The following is a 16,556-nucleotide window of genomic DNA, read 5'->3' on the forward strand; positions in this document are numbered from 1 at the left end:
TCCTCTTGTGAAGTTAAGGAGGGCAGATGCCACCCCTGTGCCATTTTACAGGAAGGCATTATGCTCAGTGAAGTAAGTCAGTCACTAAAGGACAAGTATTGTATGAGACCACTATTATAAGAACTCAAGAAAAGGTTTACACACAGAAAAAACATTCTTTGATAGTTATGAGGATAAGGGGGAGGGGAATTCACTAACTAGAGAGTAGACAAGTGTGACTTTGGTGAAGGGAAAGACAACACAACATAGGGGAAGTCAACACAACTTGACCAAAGCAAAGGCATAGAAGTTTCCTAGACACCTGGACAAACCGAGACGCTGGGGCTAGAAGCTGGGAACCATAGTCTCGAGGGACATCTAGGTCAATTGACATAACATAGTTCATAAAGAAAATGTTCTACATCCCACATTGGTGAGTAGCACATAGGGTCTTAAAAGCTTCCAATCAGCCATCTAAGATATATCTGTTGTTCTCATCCCATCCAGAGCAAAGGAGAATGAAGACAACCAAAGACACAGGAAAATATTAGCTCAAAGGACTAAAGAACCACATGAACTATGGCCTTCACCGGCCTGAGCCCAGAACTAGATGGTACCTGGCTACCACCAACAACCACTCTGACAGGATCACAACACAGAGTCCCAGACAGAGTGGGAGAAAAATGTAGAACAAAATTCAAACTCACACATATACACACACAAAAAAAAGTCAGACTTACTGGTCTGACAGACACTATGGCCTCCAGGCAGTCTAGTAACTCAGGAGTGAAACACTCCTGAAGTCCACTTGTCAGACTAAAATTAGTCAAGCCTATAAAACAAACAATAACACATCAGAAGAATGTGCTTCTTAGTTCAATCAAGCATACAAGACCAAATGGGCAACACCTGCCCAAAAGCAAGATGAGAAGGCAGGAAGGGATAATAACTGGATGAATGGACGCAGGGAACCCAGGATGGAAAGGGGGAGCCTACTGTCACATTGTGGGTTTTGCAACCAATGTCACAAAACGATATGTGCATACATTTTTGAATGCAAAATTAACTTGAGCTGCAAAGTTTCACCTAAAATACGATTTAAAAAAAAGGAAAACTATGGCGCACAGTTCTCTGCACATGTGGGATCGCCATGAGTCAGAATTAACTCCGTGGCAACTAACAATACCCTAGTTCTACAAGTTTGCTCAGATTGATGTCTCACAGTTCCACATACCCTAAAATTATCAAGCTGTCTCGTGCCTTTCAGTATAGACCTTGTTTATTCTTTTCTACTGGAAACGCTGGTGGCGTAGTGGTTAAGTGCTATGGTTGCTTACCAAAGGGCCAGCAGTTCGGATCTGCCAGGTGCTCCTTGGAAACTCTGTGGGGCAGCTCTACTCTGTCCTATAGGGTCGCTATGAGTCAGAATCAACAAAAAGGCACTGGGTTTGGGTTTGGTACTGTGCACAAATTGTAATAATTTTGTACAAAAAGATTGTTTCCCATCTAACTTGAGGTTCTTTGTCTTCCTTCCATCACTTTATAAATCAGAATAGTAACTACAGCTTACTCAAATGAATGACTGAATACAAGAATGAATAAATGAATGAGATAGTGTTGAGAAAGTGGAGAAGCAACAGTATTCAGAATCTCAGGGGAGAGGTTACAATTTTTTTTTCCTTTGTGCATTTGTTAATATTTAGCAAGATTAAATGCACAATAATAATTCTGTGAATGGGATTCCTTGGATGAATGATTTGAGATCCAACAAATACCATAAAAATAGATGTGTGGTTTCTTGTTTACGTAATGGGAGAATTAATTATGTGCCGTAATTTTGGGGAGAATAAACTTCCACGTAGCAATTATTTGATCAAGGTGTGTCACCCACTTGCCTGTAGGTAATGACAGTTAATCAACTATTGTGGACAGCCTATATCTTATTACCTCTGATTGAACTGCCCCCATTGTCTCCAGGGAGCCAGGAGAGAGTAATGGAGGAAGACGTGGTTTTGGATACTGTCAGCCGAGGTTGATCTGGTGGAACTAGACAGGAAACAGGGTTTAAAAAAAAAAGAAGAATTAATTTTTCACATCTTTAAGCTCCCTTAACAGTCGTTTTACCAACTCATTTTTAACAGCCATTTATTAAATAAATGTTTTAGGTTGCCAAAATATGCAATTCACTTCTGTCAAAATGTCTAGTTAGTTGATATCCTGGGCTAAAGAGATAGAACAGAGTGAATCTATTATTTAAGACAATTGGCTCTCGCAAAAATTCAATCCCGTTTCTACCTGGATTTATAGCTCACTCATTTCCTCAACAGTTTTTTTGAATTTCTGAGTTGTTCATCACTAATTGAAATCTTCTTTAAACTTACTAAGGAGGAATGCATTATTTTACTCTGAATTTCAGCCACGATTCAAGTGAGGAAGATCAACTTAGCTGTTCCGTTCTTTTTGGGGATGGAAAGAAGAAAATGGAGAAGAACATAGTGGGTGTCCTGGGGTGACACAAACAGTTTGTGCTCAACTACTAACCTTAAGGTTCGTGGTTTGAACCCACTCAGCAGTGCTGTTGAAGAAAGGCCTGGAGATATGTTTCCATGTTTCCATAAAGAAAACCCTACAGAATGGTTCTACTCTGTAACGCATGGGGTCACCATGAGTCAGAATCGACTTGATGCCAATGGATTCGAGGGTTTTCTTTTTTAATTAAATTTTATTTTTTAATATACCAAACCAGTTGTCGCTGAGGCAATCCAGACTCATGGCAACCCCACGTGTGCCAGGATATAACTGTTCCACAGAGTTTTCAATGGCTGATTTTTCAGAAGTAGATCACTAGGCCTTTCTTCCAAGGCACCTCTGGGTGGACTCAAATTGCCAACCTTTCTGGTTCTTAACTGTTTGTATCACCGAGGGTCTCTCTCTCTCTCTCCACACACACACACACACACACCCTCAGCCCTGAAGATCAAAGGTGTGCCATTGAACTGCAGCATTTGAACTTGAAAGCACATGTCAGACTTGAAGGATACACACTTCTTCCAACAAATAAGCCTCAATATTATTTTGAACTGGCTCTGAGGACAGAAGCACCAAAGAAAACGGTGAAATTCAGAATCAGATTATCAATTTGCATAGAAAACTTCACATAAAATGTCCTTCTCTCTTCCTCTGAGAGAAGCGGCCTGATATATTGACCCAAAGTCCTGATGGACTGACGCATCCCATTAGAGTCTTTACAGAGTGTCTATTTTCTAAAACACCTTGGAATTCTCCAGATTTTAACTTACTTGAAATTCCAGATTCGTTTTGCTATATTTTTCTTTTTTTTTATGTCGTCTTCTTCCTTTCCTCCTACTCCCCACCCCCCTGATTACTGCTGCTGCTGAGGACAATATTGATTTTATTTTTACTTGCTGTTGTTTATTAACCTGACAACACATAAATCCAAAGCAGCATACACTTTGATTTTTCTGCTAAAACCAAACCTGAACCAGATCAGTAGTTGTTTGGGAATTTTATACACAATTTTAATACAAGGATGTTTTGAAATTGTTGTGTACTTTTTGTATACAATACCAAGAAAAAATTAAATACCCTGTATTCAATACACTATTAGATATTCTAGCGATATACTTAGAGTTTCAGTAAGTTCCTTTTTGCTTACATTGCATATAAAAATTGACTTAATTAGCAGATGTAAAGAGTATAATTCTGACTTATCATTTTAAAAATTTTGTTTATGCCTTCTGGGTTATACATGTGTAAACAGTGCAGTTAGTGGAAATTTTAATATCTTCTTAATGAAGGACTTTTTCAGAGATGCACAGATAAAGAAAAAGAAATTAGACTCATTGTTAGCTCTAGGATTATGAAAGCTTTTTTATTTTCTTTGATTTGTTTAATTACATTTTCCAAAATAAAAGTGTATTTTATTGTAATATGAAAATAGCAATTAGCTCTTTATTTTGATCTTTAAATTTGTTTAATTTGAGTTTTTGCATAAAGGTGTGCTTACAAACATGCAAAAGATACCATTAAAAAGAGTGTCAAATTTCCACACCTTGTACTTGTAAATTTAAAATAATTTCATCGGATCCCCAATTGTTGTTGGCGATGCAGCTGTAATAGCCAGAATCTTCTGCCTTCACCGTGCGGATAATGAAGCTTCCGTTGCTAAAGATGCTCCTTCGCCCATCAATCATTACTAGACTGGGTGTCCCGTTACTACCTCACAGGAAAAAAAATGCACAGATTAAAGAAATTACAACCCAAATTAGCTGAAGTTGGGGAAAACCATACAGACTCTCTCGGAAGCAAGCAATCCAAATTGTAAGCTTAACGTTTCTTGTATCATGTAAGAACTAAACTATGATTACATGATAAAAAGAACCAAGTATCTGAGTTTTGTTCTTTGTAAAAAAATTCTAGGTTGAAGGGTAGGCTGTGATGAGGGCTTGGGTTCTGGTTCAAGTCAATGGGTTCCTCACACATGCCAACGACAGCAGTATCTTCAAACAGGCTTCTCTCTCCTCCACTGTAGATGTACTAGCCACTTTCTCTGTTTGGCAAGTCTGGGCTTGTCTTCTGTGGACAGAAGCACCAGTTTGACCAAATCAGTCTTCTGCGTGTAGGGGCAGCTACCTTTGGGATCTGTTATAATTCACTTAAAGTTAAGCTGCTAATTACTTTGACATAAAAAATGAAATGCATGTCAAGATAGCGATGACTTGATCCTAGTAAAAACAGTTCTCTGCCCTCACAACCACTGCTGTGGTAACAGATTGTCCAGTAGTCAGGGGTCATCAACTGGAATGGCAACTCGACCTTGAGGGATTACTTATTTGCTTTGGATTAAGTAATTTTAAACGCAGCAAGAAAAGCGATCTCTGGGCCATACCTATTATTTCAATATTTTATGCCTTTTAAGCACTTTTGTTTAAAAATAGCTGCTCTTCTGAATGATTATATCAAATCTCTATACTCACAGGTGAATCTTAACCCTTACTTATATCCTAATTGTGTGCGTGTATATATATATATATTTATATATATATATATATGCATATGATCTACCTACCTACCTATCTACCTACCTACCTACCTATCTATCTACCCATCTATCTAGTCTATATAACTATCTATCTATCTGGATATGGAGTTCCTAAGTGGTCCAAACGCTTAATGCACTTGGCTGATAACTGAAAAGTTAGTGGTTTGAGTCCACCAGGAGGTGCCTTGGAAAAAAGGCCTGGTGATCTACTTCTGAGAAAATCAGCCATTGAAAACACTATAGAGCACAGTTCTACTCCGACACACATGGGGTCACTGTGAGTCAGAACTGACCCTCCAACAATTGGTTATATATGGATATATACTTTATTCTAATTTATACAGTGGCTGCAACAATGGGCTCAAGCATAACAATGATTGTGAGCATGGCGCGGGACCAGGCAGTGTTTTGTTCTGTGGTACATAGGATCGCCATGGATCAGAATCGACTTGACAGCACCTAACAACAAAAATTTATATCCTAATTTCTTCTTCTGAATGAGATAAAACACTTAAAAAAGTTATGAAGTTACCCACTTTCTTCTCTCTGTCTTGACCGCTTTTATTTTAATAATTACTATAACCCATTGCCATCAAGTCGATTTCATCTCATAACGACCCTGTAGGTCAGAATAGAACTGCCACATAGAGTTTCCAAGGAGCACCTGGTAGACTTGAATTACCGTCCTTTTGGTTAGCAGCTGTAGCACTTAACCACTACGCCATCAGGGTTTCCAAGTAATTACTACAGAGTATGGAAAATCAGATTTTACACTTGCAAAGTCCTAATGCATTCCATTTCTATAGGATATTTCTCAGAGCAGTTAGGGATAGTTGGTCTATTACCTTGGAATGAGAGAAATGCAAAGTCTTACCATAACTTTGGGTACATTCATCTCAGTTATACAGATAAATTACATGATAAGATATAGCAAACTTCCACAAAGATTACTGGATTGGTTAGACTATTGTCCTTGTAAACATTCTCTTGTGAATTTAAAGACTCTGAATTTATGGAAGACTGACAAAATAAATCACCCCTTTTAATTGCTAAAGTTGAGATTTCCCTCCTCTCACCTCTGTCTCAAAAGGGTTGGTAGATTTTCTGGTGTGTTCACTAACGTTAACGAATACAAATCAGAAGACTGCCAGACCCAACACAAGGATGTCCCACGTAATCTCTTAGGGTTTAATTAAAAGTGTACATTGGGTTACTGGTTACCTGTCTTTCATCCATTTCACTGCAGGAGAAGGATCCCCAACAGCTTTACAAGGCAAGACAATATCTTTCATCCATGGAGTCGTCACTGTTCCACTGAAGGTCAGGATTCGTGCAGGCGCTGGAAGACCAAACAGAGTGGAAGCCCAATTACTTTGCAGGATTGTTTAGAGCAGAGGTCAAAATGACCCTCCCAGATAGTGTAACACACAAAAAAAGGCAACTACAACATTGTCCGTTAATGTTATAACTGTTAACACTGTTCTCTGCTATCAGGGATATAACAGATTTTTATTGCAAGACCATACAAACAAATAGCTGAAATTCTCGTTGCAGTTTTTTTTTTTTTCCTATTGACTAAACACAAGAAGCCCAAATTAAATATTTGGGGCTTCATAAGCCAAGAGCTACAAGCTGTGTTTTCTATGAGCCCAGTTATTTTTCAAAGCACTTTATTAAGCAATTTATCTCAACACCAAAACTGCATGTTAAAATATACTTTTAATATCTGAGAGACTAAAGACCACAAAACATAAAGTCCCAAAAGGCAGGAAAAAATAAAACTGTAACAATTTCTATTTATCAAGTTTGTGGTACTTTCCTGTCTTTATTATATCAACTTGATCTTCAGTACAAACGTTAAGGAACATGAACATTTGCAGAGTGGTCTCTCTTGAAGAACAACCATTTTCTTGGGACAATGACTCAGGTGTCCAAACAGGAGAATCTACCAGAGTGGTCTGGTACTGGCTCAGTCCCAAAGTAGCTGGAAGGTCCAGGAGGTAGAGAGGAAAAAAAGCCTAGGGTGGACCTGCTTGAGAAGGTGCTTCCAGATTTGAAGACCAGAGGGGCTGAACAGTGACAGGTTCCTAGGGGTACCTCTTGTCTTAGCCACAAAGGCTGGCAGAGACACTAAGACACAAGTCTTCCAGAGCCAAAATAATCTGCCTGATCTTTGATAAACATTGGGACCCTGACTTCTGGGGCATGAACAGGAGCCAGCAGCAGATTCTTTCCTTTATTTTCACCAGTGGGCTCCAGGCACTGTCATAGGAACTGGAGACAGGAAAAACAGTGCCTGTCCTCCAGGATCTCAGCCTGGCCAGATGCACAGACACAGGGATCATAGCTGGAAGGTGGTCCCAATCTGGCTCTAAATCATAAAGGTGGGACCAGTGTTGGGACCACTGCACCATTTTGGCTTGAGGATTTGAATTGGAAAATGGGGGTGTGAAGCAAGTTCCCCAGAAATGCTCTGGAATGCCAGGAAAGGTGGGGTTCCCAGAGTCAATTCATTACAAAGCCATTCTGCTCAAGAACATGAATAAGCCTTTGTCATTAAGGTCTGTCAAACCAACTCCTCTTTTTGTTGTTCTGAGCCCCACGGGCAAGACTACAGAGGACTCAGAAGCTGGACCTGTTCTGTACGGTAAATACTGCACCAAAAACTAACCACGATTTGGAGCTACTTCACCTGATTGAGGTCAAAATTGAGACTCTTCATCCTAATAAAGGGAATAATCCAAAAACAGGCTCTTGGCCTAGGCTAGACTCATGACAAGGCGGCAAGACTGACTCCATCTTAACCTATATGAACTCTCTGCAGAACTCCTCCTCACAGACTTTGCAAACTAAGATGTACTAGTAGATTATTCTCATATGTTCCAGGAAACAGTTATACCCGAAAACAGTTTTGTGGCTGGCTGATTCTCAGATGATACCCCCTCTCCCCTTTTACAATACTTATAATTTTCCATACCTTTGTCTTAACTAACCCAAGTACCAACCAATGAGAAATGTTTTAGCTGTACCTCTCTGCACCCTAGCTGCCTGCAGCAATGCCAGCCAATGAAGATAGCTTTAGCCGTACCTCATCTGCCTGTGGTTTTTGCCTTTATAAACCCTCATCACTCATGCATCAACAGAGCAGTTTATCTTACCCTGCAGGATTCACCACCTCCCCAACTTAAGTTGTTTGTACTCTCAATAAATATCTCTTTAATTTGAATTTTCCAGAGTCTGAGTTTTACTCTTGGATGTTTCTTTGGCATAGTTGGCAGGATTTGAATGCATCTTGCTAGCAGTGGCGCCAAGGAGTCAGGAATTTGGAGCTTTGATGCCAGTATGAGCCCTTTTGTACTCATTCATCTTCATGGACTCCCCAGGGTCCTCCCAGGTAAGCTTTCTCAGATCAAACTCCACTCTAATCACATAGATTTCTCTTAAGAGATTTCTTTTCTCTTTACTTTCTTTTTCTGCTCATCTCTTCTGAGCAGCTTGATTAGTTCGTTCCGTTGAACTCTGTTTTTCCTATTGGCTGGTGGCAGCAGTCCTTCAGCAGGGATGCTTCCATGTCATTGGAGGCCGAGCTTGCAAGCAGTACACAGTAAGAAAATGGGGAGGCAGGACTTCTTTCAGGGATTCCCGAATGTGAGACAAGACCTCCTTCAGGGACTTTTGCATATTCCCTTTAGCAGGGAAAAATTACAGCCCTGGCTCAGTCTTGAATCAGGATCTTTGGCATGCACTCACAAAGGGAAATTTGAAAAATCAATGGCCATTATAGAAATCACTTGAACTAAGCAAATTAATTTTCCCGTTCAGTAAATTGGAACACAAAGACTTCTGCGTTAAGCAGGGACAATGGGACACCTCTTTTTTATTAACTGGTACCAAGAAGCTTCTAAAAGACATCAGGACAGTAAATTTGCCTTTTTACAAGATGCCATTTTGAAACAGGAAAACAAATCAAGAAATCACAATATGAGTTCTCTAACCTTGCCAGCCACATCTCCAGCAACAACTCTCTACACCCACCTCTGCCCTAACAACAGTTTGTTAACTCAATACCACTTTTAAATACTTTTGAATTAGAAAGACTAATATATTTAAAATAAGAGACAAGGTTTCTAGTCAGCAAAATGAATTAGTTAAAGAAAAATGAAACCAAACATCATATGGTTATTACAGAGGAATCACAGTCTTTAAGCTGCAAACCAAAACCCGACAGCAAATCACCTGCTAATAATTTTATTTGACTCTGGAAGACCAAAACTTCAACCTATTCTTAACATCCTTAATAAATAAGCTTAGATCCCCCACTTCTACTGGGATGCCAGTTTGAGGTTCATATTCAAACATGATAAACTGAAAATATTTGAAATAATTTAGAATCTTAATGATCAGTTTAAGAAAATGAATTTTCACTCTTGTGTTGTCTTTCCTTTCCTCTGTGGGATTTTTACTTAATACTCAGATTTTGTCACAGGGTCTAATATTCTTCCATCTGAGACACTGACAAATTAATAACTTTTCTAAAATCTGTTTTTCTATAAAATTCAGTAGATCTTACCAAAGAATTGCTGTATACATTTTAAGAAACTGGGTTCCCCATATGTTTGTCTTATGTGATATTAAATATAAGCCTATGTTTGAGCTAACTTCACAGACTAGAGAATTTATGTGGTTTTTCTATTTCTGTTTTTCAAGTTTCTGGGCTTGTTTTGCTAGTTTCATCTTCTATACAGCTGAAATTTAGCTGTTTTAAGGAAGAGAAAATTGTAGTTCTTCTTGAATTATGACTTTTCAATGTATTCTAAGTAAATAAAAAAGAATTAAAAACTAGTATTTTCAAGATTTTTCATAAAAAGATATCAGAAAAAATAGTAACCCCCAAATGTTCCTAACAGTTTTTGTAGTTTGTAGCATATGCCTAAAGTTTTGCTTGACTCCTTAATAATGTATGTGGCTTTGCTGTTTCATTTTATGTCTAAATTTTGTTTTATCTCAGAAAGCCATGACTGGTATATACTAGTTTTTTCTTTTTTTTCCTTTCATGAAGCAGTCTTTTAAGTCTTTTTTTTTTTTTTTTCTTCCAGGAAAAACTACTTTTTGCTTCTGTTTTATAATCTGGACTTTAAGCAACTACTCTGAGAAATTTTAATATAAATTGGTCTATTTGAAAAGTGTACTGAAAAAAGGTTGTTTATTTTAATATAATGAGGCTTTAAAAAGAGACATTCTAAATTTTTTCTCTAAAGGATCCTACAAAGCATGCTAAAATGAGATTATGAAAATATAATAATTTCCTGTCTCTGTAAGGTATTATTAAATTATAAATATTCCTTTATAAGAAATAATAAGGGTTTGTATAAAAATAGAGGCTACATAAACAAATTTTACTGTAGTAATAATTATGTTTTGTAATATATAGGCTTAAATTAATTTTCAAGGTAACTTAATTTTTTCTTTGTGGCATGATAAGAGCTTATAAATTTTAATTATAAAAATTTAAAAAATTTTTTTTTTACTGACAGTAAATTAAGTTAATGAATAGTCATTATAATTAAAATTTATAAGCTCTTATCATGCCACAAAGAAAAATTATAGATAAATATTTAGGTCTGGTAATAAATGTGCTCATTTTTGTCACTTAAAGAGTTGTGCTACAAGAAAAACATAACAGAGACAAGAAATTTAAAAAATTACTGAAAGGGAATTTATTTAACATAGCCACAGTTTTTATTGGCTGCAGCTAAAAGTTTGATGCGTTAGTTTATAAAAATTTCTAAGAACTTTAATGTCAGATAACAAAGAAGTAGGTTTCTCATGGTTAAAATAACAAAATTTACTTTGACTACCAGGCTGAAAAATTAATTTTATCCTTTATGCAACCTGCCTCGTAGGCAAGGGTTCAACAAAATTAATTCCTGAATCAAAAACCAAGCTGCATGGCTCTCGAAAAAAGCTACAGTTTTTACCTTTAAGATTTTGGTTAAATAACTCAAGCACTGTTTCTACTTTATAAAGAAAAAAAAAAGCTAAAAGGGGATTATTTAATATGTTATGAAATACATAAACAAATTGCTAACTTGATAACAACTCTATTCCCTTTGAATCTAGCATCATCAAAGCCAACGATTTAACTGCAAAATTCATATCATTTACCTTGTAATTTTTATTAATAATCTAATGTTTAGAGATTTGATAATCTTAATATATTCTTTGTATATCCTATTTAATATTATACCTCAAGGTTATTATATGTTGTATATGAAGCTCTTTAAAAATAAGGCTTATTGTTACATTACCTAAAGATTTTTATTGGCTTTACCTTACCCCGTAATTCCCACCAGGTCCTTCACTTTTGGTAATTATTATTATAAGTTAACCATGGCCATCTTTAACTCTGTCATTTGCAGGTAAATTCTACTTTGCTAATTCACTAAAAATGCTTGACTAAAATATTTTAACCAAAATAACTATATCAGACTCACGAGAGGACTTAATTTTGAATATGGATACAGCTGGACTAAATTAAGATTTTCAGGACTGTCATGTAGAAACTAACAGGGTTTTCAGACTGCTACTTATCCGAAATTGCGTAGAATTGAAATTAACCATATCAAACTGGGTAAACTAAAAGAATTACTATAAAATTATTATAGGAATATTGCTAATATTCAGTGTTCTAATTTACAGATATGGAAATTATTTCCCTTTCTCTCTTTTAATATAAAGATCAGTTATTTCAATAACTAATAACATTATGTTGGCTACAAACTATCCTATGGATTAAAAGATGTTATATATAGCACATGTCAAAGTTCTATCTAAATACACTCAGAATACATTAAATAATTCCACCTGTTGACTCCAAAAGATGAATGCTGAGATAATTATAATGAGAGAAATAGCTCTTAAATTAGAATGGCCCTCGATGAATCTTACTACTACACGAAAAGGCACTTATGCCATTACTGACTGTTAATATTGAATTTTAACGATCCTGTTCCTCCCTTTACTGATTTTACAGATAATTAGTTTTTCTCTTAAGGTTTATTGCTACTACTTTACCTTGGACTGTTTTTCATCATTTCTATTTTTATAAAATGCCACATCTGCCATACTTAATTTTGTTTGAAAAAGTATTCTTCACAGGTTAAAGAGGTATGTGACACTCAAAAGTCAGATGTATCTAAATTACCTTCTATTCAATCTAGAGACTATGTTTATTAGAAAAGACATCAATTGAAAAATTCTCTCAAGCCTTGCTGGAAAGGACTATACTTAGTCCTTCCTATAAGCCTTTGTGCTGTCAAATTACAGCAGCTCAAGACCTGGATCCACCTCTCTCAGCTGAAGAAGACTGTGCTCTCCCCGTCTCCACCTAAACTGTCCAACCCTAGGAAGTACTCAAATTCAAATTTCAACAACCTCGAGATCAGAAGCAGAAGACATCGGGAATGGGCAGCTTTTCCCAAGACTTCTAGAATAGGCTTGTATAACACACGGTTCCTAACCAAGGTGGACTTTATCTAAACAAGTTTTACTATTGTTTGTTTCCATGCAGACTATTGACATTGTTGCAATTTGCTTCATACTCAAAATCATTGTTTTTTTTTTTTTTTGTCCTGTTGCATTGTTTTGGTATTATACCTTGCTTTAACATTTTAGTTTTTCCTTGTGAACATAAACTCCTTGACTTTAATGCTAGTCATTGATTTATTATCCATTACTGTGTCCTAGTTACTATCCTAACATTATGCAGTCCTTCCTAGGCCTTATTTTTCTGCTCTCAATAATCTCTATTAACACATGGGAAAACAATGCTTTTGTAAGGTTATCTCAGTCAGTAGCCAGTGTTGGTAATCTGACTAAATACTGGATCTTTCAACCCATTCCAAGAGCTGTACATGAAAATTCAAATCCATTAGCTTCTTCCATACTGAACTACCATTCTATACCTCTCTCTATCACCAACTTGAAGATCAGCTTTAAGCAAGACATATGTCTCAGATTATAGTATCCCCTTGGATTGTTAACACAGCTTCAGGTACAAGAAGCAGGACTAATTGAAGAACAGGGCATCAGGATGGGAGGAAAACTCATTAACAACCTGCATTATGCAGATGACACAACCTTGCTTGCTGAAAGTGAAGAGGACTTGAAGCAATTACTAATGAAGATCAAAGACCACAGCCTTCAGTATGGACTGCATCTCAACATAAAGAAAACAAAAATCCTCACAACTGGATCAATAAGCAACATTATGATAAATGGAGAAAAGATTGAAGTTGTCAAGTATTTCATTTTACTTGGATCCACTATCAACAGCCATGGAAGCAGCAGTCAAGAAATCAAAAGACACATTGCATGGGGTAAATCTGCTGCAAAGGACCTCTTCAAAGTGTTGAAAAGCAAAGATGTCACCTTGAAGACTAAGGTGTGCCTGACCCAAGCCATGGTATTTTCAATTGCATCATATGCATGTGAAAGCTGGACAATGAATAAGGAAGAATGAAGAATTGATGTCTTCGAACTGTGGTGCTGGCGAAGAATGCTGAATATACCACAGACTGCCAAAAGAACGAACAAATCTCTCTTGGAAGAAGTACAACCAGAACGCTCCTTAGATGCAAGGATGGCGAGACTCTGTCTTACATACTTTGGACATGTTGTCAGGAGGGATCAGTCCTGACAACATATCCAAAGAAGGATATCATGCTTGGCAGAGTACAGGGTCAGCGGAAAAGAGGAAGACCCTCAATGAGGTGGAGTGACACAGTGGCTGCAACAACGAGCTCAAGCATAACAACAATTGTAAGGATGGCTCAGGACCAGGCAGTGTTTCATTCTGTTGTGCATAGGGTCGCTATGAGTTGGAACCTGTTCGATGGCACCTACCAACAACAACAATCCCTGCCACTTTCTTAAGGATAGCATCTGGAGTCTTAAAAGCCTATCCTAATGGGCAATCAAGGAAAGTAAGTCCATGAAGAAGACCCATATGATGATAATGAATTTTTGAAAAAAAATTCTTGATCCAAAGGAGGGAATGGTAAAGGGAACAATCCAAAAATGGGCCCTTCGTCTAGCCTGGACTCATGACAAGGTGGCAAGAGTGACTCCATATTAACCTATATGTGAGCTCTCTGTAGAACTTCCCCTCACAGACTTTGCAAACTAAGACGTACTAATAGATTATTCTCCTATGGTCCAGGAATCAGTAGTACCCACAAGCAATTTTGTGGCCAGCCAATTCTCAGAAGATAACCCCTCTACCTTCCTTGCCACACTTGTAATTTTCCACACCTTTGTTCTAACTAACCCAAGTGTCAACCAATCAGAACTGTTTTAGCTATACTTTTCTGCACTCTATCTGCCTGCAGCAATGTCAACCAGTCAGAAGTGTTTTAGTTGTGCTTCTCTGCACCCTAGCTGCTGGCAGCAATGCCAGCCAGTGAAGATAGCTTTATATGTACCTCATATTCTTGTGGTTTTTGCCTTTATAAATTCTTGTCACTTGTGCATAGGTGGAGCAGTCTATCTTACTGTGTAGGATTCACTGCTTCTCCAGCTTAAGTTTTTGTACTCTCAATAAATATCTCTTTAATTTAAATTTTCCAAAGTCTGAGTTTTACTCTTGGACAATCCTTAGGGCAGGTTCTTCAGAGGTGGCTCAGGGACTGTACTTCATTTTATCACTAAGTGGAGTATTCTAAGGCAAGGACACTTTATCAGCTATCAACATTTCTGATTTTCTATCATGATAATGAAAGAGACCCTAGTTCAGGTTAGTGTTATATTTCTGGCATCGGTAGCTTTTGACATTTTCCCTTTCAGACTTTTCAGACCATCCTTTTATATGATGGGGAATATTTTCAACAGTAAAATGGGGGAGATTAAGAAAATTCACCTAGAGTCAGGGCATTCAAACTTTTATGCAGAAGCCCCGCCATAAGAAATACCTTTTACATCAAAACTCGGAAGCCACATAGATATTTGTCTGTCTGTGTGTAAGTAAAAACATGTATATTTTATTTTTTTTTTTCCTTTTTTTGGTCTAGCGTATTCCACTCTATTCTATTTCACTCCATTTTAGTTCCTTAAAATGCTGGCTATAACCCTTATATTAATTCTGGGCCTTATTAATGATTTCCCATCAGCAATTTAAAAAACACTGACTAAAACTACTTCCATCTTCAAAACCATCACACATTTCTAGAACTAACTTCCTTTTGAGGTAGTTGGAATTTAAAGGCCCTAGCCAAATATTTCGATACTAAGCAATGGAACACACTGCACTTGCAGCTCTCAAACTGGAGCAGGCAAGAGAGGCACCTGAAATTTTTGTTAAAAATGCAGATTTCCCACCTTTGCACTGTTCATCCACTGGATCCTTGGTGGACTCAAGCCTATCTTTTAAGAACACCAGGTGACTCTGACGAGGAACTCTGTAGCCCACCTGCAATGTGGACACCTATTTTGATGTCTGTACTTCTCTTGGCAATACTTTGTGCCTACTACAATTCCCCAGATGGGGTTTCTTTAGGATGTAGTCCATGCTTCCATTCTGTCATTCTCTCCACAAAAGACCTCTTCTTGAAACTAAGTCTGGATTTTGAACCCTGCTACCTATCAACCGATTTGTACCACTGCCAGCCTGCCTTGGTTGCTAAATGACACAAAATAACCCACAACATCCTTTTCTGCCTGGGGGTGTTCCCATCCCTTTTGCATGGACCTTTCCACCTTAATGGCCAGTCGGTATCTGGGGCTTCTGGGTCATGCCTGCTAGACTGAATGATTTCTCCATTTCTGATGTATTCCCTAGCTCAGCTCCTATCCAGAAAACCCATCTAGATCAACCCTAACTCTGAGTGAACCCCATTTGAACATGAGAAGCTGAACGTTTCTGAAAAAATCCATGCAACGGAGCATTTGAGGACCACTGCATGTGTATGTTTTTGGGTATGTGTATGAAGGGGACCTGGTGGTACACTGGTTAAACACTCAGCTACTAACCAAAAGGTTGGCTGTTCGAATTCACCAGCCACTCTGTGGGAGAAAGACATGGCAATCTGCTTTCATAAAGACTCATAGTCTTGGAAACCCTATAGGGTTGTTCTACGCTGTCTTACAGGGTTGCTACGAATTGGAATTGACTCAGCGCCAACTGGTATATGTATGATCTTCAACTTCAACTGGACTCTCAGCATTCTCTGCCAGTCTCACTACTTCTTTAGTAAATCTCTCTCTTCTCTGGCTTCCCTGCAATTACGACTTCCTTATTGTCCCTCCTCTCCTCAAACTTCTGATCCTCCCCTCACCATCCCCAAACTGCCAAGTACTTGACCGAGAAAATGGAAGACACTGCTGGGAATCCTGCACTTCCTGCCACCAAATCTATAAGCCTGCCAGCATCTGCCCTGTCTTCCTTCCTTGTTGTCCCCAGTGGAGGAGGGGCACTTCTTCCTTTCACAGGTACTTAGATAACCCCCCCACCTCCTCCAAA

General features: G+C 37.8%; 1 protein-coding gene across 1 annotated transcript in view; it reads right to left on the reverse strand.

Annotated features, from left to right (window-relative positions):
* Positions 1-16,556, reverse strand: part of DSCAM (DS cell adhesion molecule) — a 1,038,663-nt gene that overhangs the window by 83,220 nt on the left and 938,887 nt on the right. The window contains exons 22-24 of the mRNA XM_049874902.1: positions 6,263-6,380; positions 4,052-4,215; positions 1,927-2,025 (exon numbers count right to left, since the gene is read on the reverse strand). Coding sequence (XP_049730859.1) covers positions 1,927-2,025; positions 4,052-4,215; positions 6,263-6,380 — 381 coding nt within the window. The remainder of the gene's footprint in view (positions 1-1,926; positions 2,026-4,051; positions 4,216-6,262; positions 6,381-16,556) is intronic.

This window comes from Elephas maximus, chromosome 2 (genome assembly GCF_024166365.1).
Source record: "Elephas maximus indicus isolate mEleMax1 chromosome 2, mEleMax1 primary haplotype, whole genome shotgun sequence".
In the NCBI taxonomy this organism is placed as follows: domain Eukaryota; kingdom Metazoa; phylum Chordata; class Mammalia; order Proboscidea; family Elephantidae; genus Elephas; species Elephas maximus.